At 36.5% G+C, this 13,929-nt stretch overlaps 2 protein-coding genes across 4 annotated transcripts; one reads left to right on the forward strand and one right to left on the reverse strand.

Annotated features, from left to right (window-relative positions):
• Positions 1-4,630: 4,630 nt before the first annotated feature.
• On the forward strand, positions 4,631-6,417 carry MOT1 (molybdate transporter 1). Its single transcript, XM_021969555.2, has one exon. The coding sequence runs from the start codon at positions 4,653-4,655 to the stop codon at positions 6,090-6,092; it is 1,440 nt and encodes a 479-aa protein (XP_021825247.1). The 5' UTR covers positions 4,631-4,652; the 3' UTR covers positions 6,093-6,417.
• A 2,043-nt stretch (positions 6,418-8,460) lies between these two features.
• Positions 8,461-13,398, reverse strand: LOC110766304 (ArfGap/RecO-like zinc finger domain-containing protein). Of its 3 annotated transcripts, none has more exons than XM_021969602.2 (15): positions 13,235-13,398; positions 12,847-12,896; positions 12,616-12,734; positions 12,174-12,235; positions 11,925-12,012; positions 11,788-11,849; positions 11,588-11,705; positions 10,918-11,373; positions 10,177-10,764; positions 9,847-10,011; positions 9,647-9,763; positions 9,478-9,561; positions 9,110-9,284; positions 8,985-9,024; positions 8,461-8,870 (listed from the first exon to the last, which is right to left on the reverse strand). In XM_021969602.2, exons 3-15 carry the CDS (start codon positions 12,712-12,714, stop codon positions 8,720-8,722), a joined length of 2,205 nt encoding a protein of 734 aa, XP_021825294.1. In that variant the 5' UTR covers positions 12,715-12,734; positions 12,847-12,896; positions 13,235-13,398; the 3' UTR covers positions 8,461-8,719. The 3 variants fall into 3 exon arrangements, with proteins under 3 accessions (XP_021825294.1, XP_021825293.1, XP_021825295.1); XM_021969601.2 differs by having other exon boundaries at positions 12,847-12,906; XM_021969603.2 differs by having other exon boundaries at positions 9,656-9,763; positions 12,847-12,906; positions 13,235-13,397.
• Between the last annotated feature and the right edge of the window lie 531 nt (positions 13,399-13,929).

Raw genomic sequence — 13,929 nt, forward strand, 5'->3', positions numbered from 1 at the left:
AGTTGGCTTTCTACTTATAATATTTCCTTTTTCGGTTTTAAAGAAGAAGACAGTGCTCAGGGCAATCTCCTACACGCACTAGGAGACTTCCAATCGCTGATGTAAATGAATTTCATAACAGTATATACATGCATATAGTCCTTGGCATTCCTTAAAGATAAAAGAAAGGTCCATATAGTGAAAAGTTTTACAATTATACTTGTGGTGGCGTTATTATCATTCATGTCTCCACAATGAGAGTTTGATTCTCGCTCTTCTCGTCTTCGAAATAAAATGAAAAATAAAAATGAAGGACCCGCATAAATGGTTGTCCATGCAGCTCTACACCTTCTATGGCTTGCCGAGCTCTAAAAAGTTTGCATTACTTCACTACTTTTTTAATCCACCATTTCTTTCCAAGAAGGGACAATGCGCCGTCTAGTCTTCGCATAACCAAAATAAATCCAACATTAATTAATTTCCGATAAGCATTCCATCTAATTAATCCAACACCAATAATTCCACCTATAATCCTATTTGCTAGGAAGACCTTTTAATTAGCACTCAATTAGGTGTGAAAGTGAGGGTAGATTAAAAACACCAAAATTAACAAATGTTCTGGTTGTGTTTGTGTCTTTGTATGTGTGACCCACTTTGAAACTTTTTGTGTGAAATGAGTCAAATGATGTGATAGGATAGGAGCAACAAAAAAAATATACTTGATTGTATGCGGGTCATTGGGTCTTAGTCTTTCGGCTAGAAAAAGAAAAGCAGAGTTCATGATATTAATTCCCATCCAAAATAAACTATTTTCAACTATGATAATTCAAAATAACAGGTCACTCCTCCTTCACATTTGAAGAGAAGACAACACAACAAAAATCTAATTATCTCTTCTCCTACCTTTATATATATTTTCTACTTTCTATTAGTTTTTTTGGACAATGGTTATGTGACTTGGAGACATATCTGTATGTGAACGTGCTCATAGCGGATCTTGAGTTTGTGTAATATGAGTCGTATTTTGGAGTCTTGTAGACGGTCAATACTGGGACATAAGAAGGCTACAAAGGCTTTAGAATAGCGTCTTTAATGTGCTTCACCGTACCAAGCTTGCCTTTTTACTTATATTTTATTTTGCTTTTACTACCTATTAATTTTGTTTTTTTTATAGTTTCATTGTACCTTAAAAGCTTTCCAATTTATTTATATATTATTTATAATATAAAGATTTTTGTTGTGTACGGTATCAAATTTATCAAATTTATGGTATTTCGAAAGATGTCCTATCCTAAATTCAAATTGGATAAAGAAAATATTCAATACCACATAAATCATGTTAGGCTCCTTATTATTTTAAACCTCTAATCCCCAATTAGAGAGAAGTGTGTTTACACTGCATGACAGGACACACAGCACAGATGTGTGTAGACGTTTTTTTACACTTCAATACCTTTCAATTGGTTCTTTTCTTTTCTTTCATTAGGGATTTTTTTAATTAGGTTATGCACTTACAACTATTCTACTTGAAGTTGATTGAAGCAATCATCACTGTCATTAAGGTTTTTTTTATTGCATTATTTAAATACAATTAATAATCAACTTGGCTCATCGTCCTAGAACTTAATAGAAGAAATCATCATTAATTATGAGATTAGTTGTGCTAACCCAGGTACAACTTCATTATCTTTTTTTATATTCGACAAAACAACTACCAGAATTTAGACTTACAGAGGCACCCAGGCCTAAACATATCCAACTCCATCACAAATGCTCTCTGCCCGGATAAAGACTTTATGCTAGCTAACCAATGGTTAATTGATTTTCCAGTTTCGTGTACGCCAGAGATTCTCTTGTAGAACGATTATTTTGCTATCACCATCACCCTCTCCGTGGTCTATATAATTTAAGTCGTCTCAATAACATGTTGCACTTTGTTTAAGAATTTTATACAAAAATAAGTTAATAAAAGTGTTGGTCAAATAAATATCGTTATACCTTTAGATTTAGTTATGTATAACTTCACCTCTGTAGACGGATGCTTGTTATACCTATCGTTATATCTATAAATTCATTGAATTAGACCTCGTTGAAACCGTTGTTAGATATGTTTAAGTTTGCCAAACATCATGTCTTTAAAATATATGTCTACAAACCTTTACTCATGTAATGTAAGGGATGGTTGTTAACAATTCAAGCTTTTTAGAGCATCCACAGTGGGGGGTGTAAATTTGGGGGTGTAAAGCCACTTTTACATCCCCTTTACACCTCCGGGGGGGTGTAAATATGTTTTTTGCTCCAGTGGGGGTGTAAATTCGGGGGTGTAGCTGTGGGTCCTAGTCTTTTATGTTGATTTTTCTTCATTTTTCTTCTCTTTTCTCGGGTGGGTCCCGCCCGCAAGAGATGTAAAAATAGATGTAAATATACATTTTATTTTACATCCCCATGGTGGTGATGTATATATTTTTTTTTTTGGTCAATAGGTGGTGATGTATATTTACATCAATTTACATCTCCTCATTGGAGACGATTCCGGTGACTCGGGGTGTATATTTAACATACACCCCCATATACACCCCCCACTGTAGATGCTCTTAGTGTGGCCTTTCGTATGACTGAAATCTTATTTGCTACTTTATTAAGAGGCCGTGCAGTGTGCACTATGATTGGGATGCTATATACAAGTCAACCAGCCTTTCTTTAATCTCTGATGTCATGCTTTTCAAAATGTGTGATCATCTCGATGCCCTAATTAATACAGTTGCTTTTTGCTAACTTTGGAGTTTGGTTATGTTCCCAGATATTGTATTTTCGCATTTAGAATGTTAAGTGGTGCTTAATCTCAACTTTTATCCTATAATTTGTCATGTTTGATTCTGCTAACCAACTTTGATTAGTCCCAAATTGACTAGTTTCGATTGCAACAGCAGCACAATTTGGTAAGTGGTGCTTCTGCGGTCGGCAATACAATATTTATCTTTAAAATATATAATAATAATAATCATTACAGAATACAAAACAAAAGAAAGAGGTCTCAGCATCCGCAGCAAGGATATCTTCAAGGAAGTCAGGAACCTCATCATAGACATGGAGACCAGGGCCAAGATTATAACTTCTGGTAGCCAAAGCATCAACAGCTACAACCCACTCATAGACTTTTGACGTTGGGAAAACGATGCTAATTATAAGGCTGTCGTTATCCTATCCTCCATTGTACACAACATCAAGATTTCGATTCTCAAATTGATAAGTATATAGTATGATATCATAATTGATGTTCGTTCACATCATTAATTTATCTCATTATATATATATATTTATTTATGTTTTAGGATGATCCTAGGATGATCCAAGTGGGATCAAACAAAATAAACACTCAAATAAATTAGAATTGTTGTCACCAATAATAATAATAATAACCTAGGATGATCCAAGTGGGATCAAACAAAATAAACACTAAAATAAATTAGAATTGTTGTCCCCAATAATAATAATAATAAATCTATCGAGCTAACTCATGCATTTGGTTGGTAGGAAAAGGAATGATTTTTCATGTTTGGTAAGTCCAAATTTGGAAAATGATTTCATGGTTCATGAGAAAATATGGGGGAAAATGAAACCCTCCATCTACCTTAGGTTTCATTTTCCATTCTCATGGGGCATGTTTTTAAGAGATAAACTTCATCTCCATGGTTTATATATTAGTTTTTTTATAAATATAATTTTTTTGTCCTCGAATATATATTTCTCTTTAAAATTTTAGTTTTATATATATATATAGTGAGCTTCGGTTGAGGGACACCCTTGTAGAGCTCTCCATACATTGTATTTCATTAATCCAAATCATCTATTTTGTAGATATTCATTCGAAGATCATCTATGCAAAAAATTACTTGGATCCGATATCATTTGACTACTCAATTAAATTATTAAATTTTTGATACTTTCTTGAAACACCGTGTTCATTGATTTTGTAGAACACAATTAGATGTTCAAACGGTTTCTGATTTGTCTAATTTTTTGTAAGGATGATTTATGAATAAAGACCTAAAAAAATAGATGGTTTGGATCATTAGAAAAAAAAAAACTATAGGGTACCTTAAAGGGCATTAGTCCCTGAATTTTCAAAATCGTTCCTGTGGTCCTTCAACTTCAGTTTTGTTGGGACAAATGGTCATGCTGTCAATTTTGTTAACTTTTCTGTTAAATGCAGAGGCAAAATGATATTTTTGTATCAAAATTGATTAAAATATGAATAAAAAGTTAAAAAACTAAGAAATTAAAATTAAACTCTCTCTCTCTCCCCCTCTATCCCGATTTCTACTACCCCAAACTTGATTTTTATTTTTATTTTGTTGGTTATTTATTTGATTTTCTTTTATTGTTATTTTAAAGATATAGTTTTTTATATATGAAATACCATTTTGCCCCTGCGTTTAACAAAAAAAGTTAACAAAATTAACGACATGACCATTTGTCCTAACGAAAGTGAAGTTAAAAGACCACGGGAACAATTTTGAAAATTGAGGAACTCAAATGCAAATTAGATCTAAATTCAGGGACTAATAAAACGATTAACCCTAACAGAGTATGTTTTGCCAAGTAAAACTACTATAAATAAGTCACACGCCCATAAGACCATTTCAGATTGACCTACCAAACCGCATTCACATATGGAGTCCCAAAACAACCAAATCCCCCCAACCCAAAACACTCCTCCTCATCAACCTTTTCCTCAGTCTCAGTCGTCAGCACCACCACCCAGTTTCACGGCCAAAGTTGTCAGCCAAGTAAAATCCAATCTGATTTTCAAGTCCAAATGGGCAGAATTGAATGGGGCAGTGGGTGATTTGGGCACATACATACCAATTGTTGTGGCCTTGACACTCTCTAGGGACTTGAATTTGGGCACAACATTGATTTTCACTGGGGTCTACAACATTATCACTGGTGCCATCTATGGAGTCCCCATGCCAGTCCAACCCATGAAGGCAATTGCAGCCACTGCTCTGGCCAACCCAGATTTTGGTGTGCCTGAAATCATGGCTGCTGGGATTTTGACCGGAGGCATCTTACTTGTTCTGGGTGTCACAGGGTTGATGAAGTTGGTTTACAAGTTTATCCCTTTATGTGTTGTTAGGGGGATTCAGCTAGCACAAGGCTTGTCATTTGCGTTGACTGCGGTCAAATACATTCAGAAAGTTCAAAACTTGCCCAAGTCTAAGGCTTTGGGGCAGAGGCATTGGTTTGGTTTAGATGGGTTGGTTCTTGCTATTGTTTGTACTTGTTTTATAGTGCTTGTTAGTGGTGCAGGTGAGGAATATCATCAGAGAAGTGAGCGGGAGGCTGATGCTGATGTGGGTTCTAATAATGCTGTGGAAGGGAGGCCTAGCAGAAAGGCAAGGTGGTGGAAAATCATAGCCTCACTTCCTTCAGCTTTTCTGATTTTTGTGTTAGGTGTGATTTTGGCCTTTATAAGAAAACCAAAGATTGTGCATGAAATTAAATTTGGACCCTCTCCCATGGAAGTGGTGAAGATTTCTAGGCATGCATGGAAAGAAGGGTTCATCAAAGGGGCAATTCCTCAGCTACCTTTGTCTATATTGAATTCAGTGGTAGCTGTGTGCAAACTGTCCAATGATCTTTTTCCTGAGAGGGATTTCTCAGCCACTTCACTTTCAGTGACAGTTGGGTTGATGAATGTGGTGGGGAGTTGGTTTGGGGCCATGCCAAGTTGCCATGGAGCTGGTGGGCTAGCAGGGCAGTACAAGTTTGGGGGTAGGAGTGGTGGGTGTGTGGCTCTTCTAGGCACAGCCAAATTGGTGCTGGGTTTGGTCTTAGGGACCTCCTTGGTGACCATTTTGAACCAGTTTCCTGTTGGGGTCTTGGGGGTTCTGCTTTTGTTTGCTGGGATTGAACTAGCCATGTGTGCCAGGGACATGAACACGAAGGGGGAGTCTTTTGTGATGCTTATTTGCACTGCAGTCTCACTAGTGGGATCAAGTGCAGCACTTGGCTTTGTGGTTGGGATGGTTGTGTATTTGCTTCTGTGTATTAGAAAATTGGGCAGGGACAAGCCTGCTTCTATGATATGGATGCATGGTGGTGTCTAGACTTTTGTATTTGTTTAATGATGTGGCGTACATTTTTAAGTTGGTAATTAAGTTGGTGCATGCAAGGTTTGGAATTGATTTGAAAAAGAGCGAGAAAGAAAAGGTGCTTGCTTTGTAGTTTTTTTACTTGTAACTTTGCCTTTTTGTAATGGTTTTAAATTGGTGTTCTGGGAGAGAGTCAACAAGTGAAAAAATTACTCACTAGTGAGTTGAGTCTCAGTATTTGTTGCCTGCAGCTTTTCCCTCCTTGCTTACATTGTAGATCGCCTACACTGTAATATGTATATATTGACTTACTATGAATAAGGGAAAGCAATTGTGTTCATATTTCTTGAAGCTGTTGTCTATCTTTCTACTATATATGTTGACTTGCTAAAGAGGTACATTCATTGTAAGATGGGTTTTTGTTCTGCCAGTATGTGTGTGTATCACTCTCATCACGTGACTTAAAAAAGATAGACACATGATTGTATACAACCGTTACACTTAAAAATTTCCTCCATTCAGAAGAAGCTCGTGTTTTTGACTGACCTGATCAAACACTTGCGCTCAGATTCACCATTATAAATTGATGTCCACATTCATGCAATTGTACTTTTTGATGCACGTGTGGAAAGAATCATAAGCTGCAGTAATTACCAACTTCTAGCACTGTTATTTAGTTTATGAATACTTTTACTGAATGAACGAGTCTACAAGTCTTGTTGGTTTCTCCAACTGCGCCTCCACAATAGCTGCAAAGATATGAATAAATACAGAAAAGATAAGAGCCCATTTGCACCTAAGCATATTCTTCGTTAATTGTGCTGCTAATCTGCATCAAAGACGACCAACCCATTTTCCATGATTTTATTCCCCTTGGCTGAAATTCAAGATTTTGAATGGTTAACCTTCCACTTGGGTAAAAAGTTAAAAAGGCAAAAAGGGAAAACAGAGGAAGACTCTGAATAAACAAATTTAAGTATATAGAATAATTTAGTAATGTTGCAGACTGACGTGTAAACCTAATTATGAGTCGTTTATCATCTCAGAAGTCAATTTCTGCATCAAAAACTTTACATTAAATAGCTTATATCAATTTTCACATGCGTGGGCTATAATTTTCTTTTTCTTTTTTCCGTCTATCATGTGTGAGCGACTAATTGACTTTGTTTTGGGAGTTGTTAGGGTAGAGCGGGCTAATTTTCGCAAATCAGAGGCCCGGGAATGAGTATGAAAAAGCCACAAACTCCTTAGTTGCAATCTGGATTTATCTTCAGAGTGACTTGGAACTATCGCAACATCACCATTAGCTATAAAAAGCTTTATGATGGGAGAGAGGTTCTTGAGTAGAGGCTTTTACTACAACAGAATGATAAGATACCTCCTCCTTTAAATAAAGAGGATGCCCTGCTTATATGCACGAGGCTTTGAATAAATTCTGCTGCTGTTCATAGGGACCATACATATATGCTTCAGTAATTTGATGTCATTTTCTTGGTAACAACTTATTTTCTCATTCTCAGAACAAAAAAAATTAATGGATATTTTCAATGTAAAAAAAAAGGACAAAGAAAAGTTATTTGTCTGATGAACAAAAAAATAATTATGTTGGATAGTTTTCGATTGAACTTAAAAAAAATTTATTTGAAGGAAACCATGAGGATGTAACACCATTTCAACGACACATCCGCGTATGGCCATGACACCTCATGCCCACATGCGGCTCCATCTAATTACTAATTAGATTGCAAAATGTGACAAATGTGTTATTGGCCTCCCTATGGATTTTAGGCCAACTCCGCAACTGGAGATAATAGATGGAGGTATATGAAACTCAACTATTTTCCTTAACAATTTATTATTTTTTTTCAAACTTTCATATGAAATATGACTGGTGGTGATATTGTGGGATTCATGTAAAATTATAAGAAAGTTGAAAAAAGAAGAAGAGAGGGTTTGGATATCGAATAATCCATTCGTCATTCCAGAAGCCAATAATAACCCATAACCCATTCGTCATTCCAGAAGCCATTCGTCCATTCATGGCATCTTAAGGCAATAATAACCCATTCGTCATTCCAGAAGCCAGTCTATGCATCTACCATGCCTAAATGCAAGCCATAGGGGTCAAAAGGAAAACGCTGCTTCCATCATTTTGGAAGTACAATGGCCACTTTAGAAATTGAGAAATTATTGGCTCATTCTCTGACAGCTTCGTAAAAACTCAAATTCGGGTAAAGCAAAACGAAGAGGCTCCTAACCTCATCCAAAAAGTGTATCATAAACAATATAATGGCATAAGAGAGCATTTTTTATTTTCAAATACACAAGATTCAGCTCCAGTTGAGTAAAATATGATAGCAGCCTCATGCAAAATTAGAGAATCTTGGTCACAAAGGAACTATATATTAATAATATACAAATTAGTACAGCCATGGAAGAACAAATTTGCTCATGGTAGCAAAGATATTTACAAATCTTGAGAAAATAGCTTGGACCCCAATGAAACTGTAGGATGTCTACAAAGTAGTATCTATATTTACTCATTACCCTTGATGTTTAACCAGAAAGGATGCAGACTCCCTCCTGAAAATGCTTGAAGGCCAAAAGAATTTTTAAACTTAATGGAATAAAGAATCTTTCATCTATCCAAATGGGTTTCCTCTCATTGAAGAAAAAGTTTCTGAGTTGCTGGGTGCTGGGTATCTGATGCTTGGCTGCTGAAATGGTTGCTGAGTTGTGCTTAAGGCGCCAAATACAGCTTCGTCCCTGCCAAAGCCACCGACTCCTTGTGGTCTGCAATGACGATAGTGGCGGAAAAATTAAGAAATTATATTCGTTGTCTCAGCTGAAATGGCTCGTAGCATGCGATGCAATACAAAAAACGATAACCAAGAACAAATCATTTACCTCGTGTAATTATTATGCAATTGCTGCCCCATGTAGGCACCTGAGATGATTATATTATTAGATATAAACAAAACAAGAAGCCAAGAAAAGTTGACAAGAAACAGAAGATAACGAAATGAATTTACTAGGAGAGAATGCAGTTGCAAAGGAAGGCGAATGTGATGGTATCATGGATTCATTAGTTGGAGATTGAGGTGCCTTCAACTGCGAAACATGAGTAGGAAAGCTGGAAGCATGCATCAAGCCTGGAGGTGCTGACACATGATGCAGAGCTCCTTGCAATGGGGCCATGGAAGGAAACTACAACAAAAATAATACTTGGAAGGTTCAAAATAAAATTCTTAGCTATGATTTGAACTTTTATTTCTTGAGAAAAGAAAAAGAATGCTCTTAAACATAAAAATAAAAATAAAAAAGTCAACTAAGAGTATGAATTTTTAAAACTTCGCAAAATTGAGAAAGAATAAGACGTCAGTTTGAATGTTGTGCATACATGTGTGGAATGTACTACACTTCTTTCTTCATTAAGATCAAATGGGTTTGTTGGTTTTGCTGGAGCAGGAAATGCAGGAGCAGGCTGTAAATGAAAATAACATATCAATAATCTGCATACATTAAGAAATCTTAACACAGAACATATTCAGCTTGATTCATTTTTATACATTATATACCGTTGTGTTAGGGTAATACTGCATGCTGTACCCCATTCCATGAGCTGGAGCAGTATGCCAACCTGAAGCTTGTGCAGGGACTGATGAGTACCTTGCAGAGAATAGGTCCTGTAGAGAATTCAATATAAGATAATGACTAAGAAAATTTTTACAGAAAAAGAAATATGAAACAACATAAGACAATTTCATACCAATGGAAGTTCCTTTCTCATACTAGAGCTTGTTTCCACTGGAAAATATTGGGATCCAGCTCTACTGCCGGCATCTTTAGCTGGCTTTAAAGAAGATTGAGTTGATTTTTCAACAGGAATACTGAGAGATCTTTGTATGTTTGGTGCCAGTGGTATAGTCCTTGACTGCAAATGTGTACATTAAGCAACAAAGTAAGAAAAAACCATGAACTACATAAGACACAAGAGAAAGCAGTATATTTACATTGAAGAATTTTCAGAATAATTCATAATCAGTGATTGCTTAAATGAATTTTCAATATTTAATAAGGAGGAAGCCATTTATCTTACCTCACCATTTGAAGCTCGAACTGGAAAATTGATATGTTGTGAACCACTATCTGCAGCGAAGGATTGCTGCATACATGGTGGCTGCTGCCCATTATTAACTTTTAGAGTGGAATCACCCCCACTAGGAGGAGTTAGAGCTAGCAAAGGACCTGCATTAGCAGGTTGTTCTGGTACAGCGGTACTAGTTGATGTAGATGTAGAAGCAGTTAGAGCATCAAGTAATGTTGGTATCTGCTCTACAGGTGCAGCTGGGGCAGCACCGCCTGCAGGCATGTTGCTTATACACAAAGTTGAGGGTGCAACGTCATTGCATGGTGTCTCAGATGCATTAGTCGCAGGTACACATGAGGGAGCTGACAATTCAAATAGCAAAGACTCCAAAGGGTCTGGATTTGGAACCTGAGATGCCTTTTCGTTTGAAGATGAATCAAATGAGGCCCAGTTGTTATCATTATTAGGTGGAGGTGTTTGCTGTGATTGTGAATTTGCTGCGGCATGTGGGGGGTCGGAATCAGTATTGAAATCAATCAAGCTTACTATTTTGTTTTCCGTCACATTCCCATCCTGGCCATTGGCAGATTTGATTTTCTACAGAGGAAACCACAAACTATAAGTGCATATCTTTCTTGAAAACTGTCTATAAAAAAAGTAGTCTTCCAAACCAACAGAGCCTATGAACCTACATAAAGAAAAACACCTATGCTCCAATGAAATATCCATCATAATGCAGCAGCAACTGACCTGATTATGAGCAGAACCATCAGCATCCTTCTGATTTTCTGTAGAAATTTCACCAACCTGTAGAGGAGGCACATTCTGCACTAGTTTCTCTTCAGTGGGGCGTGCAACAAGGGAACGGGACCTCTCCATGTTCTTCTTATTTTCAGTTGCCCTGCTTTGGACCTTGAATTCTCCACTTGAGGATCCATTGCATCTGGTTTTTTCCTCCCGAATCCTGTTATCAACAATCTCAAAACGCAGAGGATTTCTCTTGACACCACCACTTCTTACATTTTCTTGAGAATATCGAGGACTTCTTCTTTCATCATAGTAATATCTTAAACTTCTGTCGGTACCTCTTTCACCTGGACTAATTCCTTGACTATAACTCCGTTCATACATGTCGTCATCATGGAAGGTCCTAGATCCACCATGATATGAACCTACCTTCCTGCCTTCGTTAGACTCCTCATTGCTCTGTATAAAATGAACAAGAATCTTTAACTGGGGGCAATCAACAGAACTTACAAACAATCCATCATCACAAAACCAAAATGAGGTCTATGTTTGTAGTGCTTGCTGCTGCTGGTATAGCGTGCAGATCAGGAATGGCCAAGCTCTCCGCAGACGAAAGTAGTAAAATATGAAATAAAATATTGAATGTGCAACCATTAATAAATGTATAGCTCACCAATCGCAGCCTTGGGAGCTTGTTGACACTTCTCTCACCAATGTAGACACTCCTCTCACCAGTGAATTTTCTATCCACGTAGACGTGCTTGATAAAATCCCTAAGTCTATGAAGATTACTGGAGGAAAGTATGTGAATTAGAAAACATCTGGTATGAATTAATTAACCCATATTAATAGAAGATAAATACGCTTAATCACCTGCCATCAGGGTAAGCATGGTACTGAGGATCCCATTCTTTAAAATAAATTTGTCTTGCTCGCTATAAATGAAAATTTTAGTAAGAACCTGAACAGAATATATACATACAGAAAGACCAATGAGTATGCACACTCACCTCATTTCCCCCGGCCTGCAGAGCACTAACTTCTTCTGCATTAAATTTAGCCATCGACACTGATTTCACTCGGTGAGTGAACTCCCGACTGAAGAATACGAAAAATCTTAATAGGTCAGCACTGGTAAAACACAAAATCAAAATGATGCCATGTAGAATTTATGCACATCACAACAAGAATAAAGAAAACTATAGGAAAGAAGGGTATCACGGAGAGGTAGTGAGTGTAAACCAGATATGAATACTTACTGTACTCCACTACAATTTGTACACACAAATGTCAAGAAGGTTGTGCAAACATATTGTGGTCCCTGCACAAAGAATACATGTTAAGAATAATGTTGAACATTTGCTTGTAAGAGAAAACATACGAAACCGCGCTTTCCACCAAAATATAATTAAATTTTTCACAAAAACATATATATTGCCGAAGTATCTTCTCATATATCTTTCGAAGCATAGTGCGTCTTGAATGCAATAGGAAATCTAACACATAATTAACCATGCATTTACAGAGTTCAAATGTTAATTTGCAGAAAATAACAAATTGAGGGTTTTGCTGCTTTCCCTGATATAATGCTGCAGATGAAGAACCGTTGTTGATGCTTTTAATTTCATTTGTATAAGGACCACATAACAATGAAGGACACACACCAAAGAGAATAGAAAATATGTAAAGAAGATGTCATACCAGACTATTGCAATTGATGCATCTTTTATTCTCAGGATGTTTCAAAAGTCTGCGAATTGTTCTTTCGATTTTCTCATCTTCCTTCAACCGATTACCCATTTCTCAGAAAATTATGTAACCTGAACAAAAAAGAAGGGAGAAATAATTATTTCCACACAAAAAAAGGTCATCCTTACTTTCTTTTCCAAAATTTCTCACCATTCAAAGGGAAAATTACAGGAGGAAACCAACCTGATTATATAACCAGTGCAGATTATATCGATTTCCGCATGCAGAAAAATCTGGCACCTCCTTCCATCCAAAAAATAGAAATGTCATCTTCCATAAATAATTCAAACATCATCTATAAAATGATTGGAAATGCATATTTTCTCTTTTTTCTTCAGAAAAAGAAAATTGAGAATAATCCTTCAACTATATAAATGCAATGTTTTACATGAATATGAATGTTCCCTGTCCTTTACTTTTCCTACATTTTCTCAGTAACCAAACGGACGGAAATGAAATAAAACCACTTGTTATCCATATCCGATCAAAATGAAGGAAAAGAGGACGACATTTACTCTACTTTGCTCAATTTTCTGAGCAAGCAAACAGAAAATTGCTGGGGGAAACCAACCTGATTATATAACCAGTGTCGTTTTTGTATGATCTATGCCTGCATCCACCAGCGTGCAGAAGAAACCCCAGAAATTGGCCACCGAGAGAGGAAGTGAAGATAATAAGCGTCGCAAAGAACCCGACGGCTTAGAGTCGGACATTTGTGCAACGAAGTCGGTTAGAGAGAGAGAGAGAGAGAGAGAGAGAGAGAGAGAGAGAGGGAGAGGTCAAACGGAGGGAGTGAAAGTTGCCGATTCGAACGGTTAAATTTACCGCTAAATAATAGTAGCCGTTGAATCTATGCTGATTCTTTTTTTTTTAGTAACAAAAACAACGGCCACTTCCTAATTAAACCAGTTGTGAAAAAGCGTATGGGCGAAATTGACGAATAAATTTCATATAATGGCTAAATTTACTGAAAAATTAATTATTGATGGTTATTTCGACGGTCAAAATAATCCAAGAGGGTATTCGGCAATTTAACCTAAAATATTTTATAGTGGCCGAATATTTAAGTTGTAATTTGCCAAAATTTTGGTGGATAAAAAAATTATGTATTTTATTCATATAGCCGCGTGGTTATACAAAATCAATATCTATAAAGTATAAACTAATGACACTAGATGGGTCCTTCTTTCTTTTATTTATTTATTAAATAGTCTAGCCGTGCGGCTATACTAGGTCTTTTAATATTTGTTATAGAAATAGTATAGC

This window comes from Prunus avium, chromosome 1, assembly GCF_965620075.1.
Source record: "Prunus avium chromosome 1, drPruAviu1.hap1.1, whole genome shotgun sequence".
In the NCBI taxonomy this organism is placed as follows: domain Eukaryota; kingdom Viridiplantae; phylum Streptophyta; class Magnoliopsida; order Rosales; family Rosaceae; genus Prunus; species Prunus avium.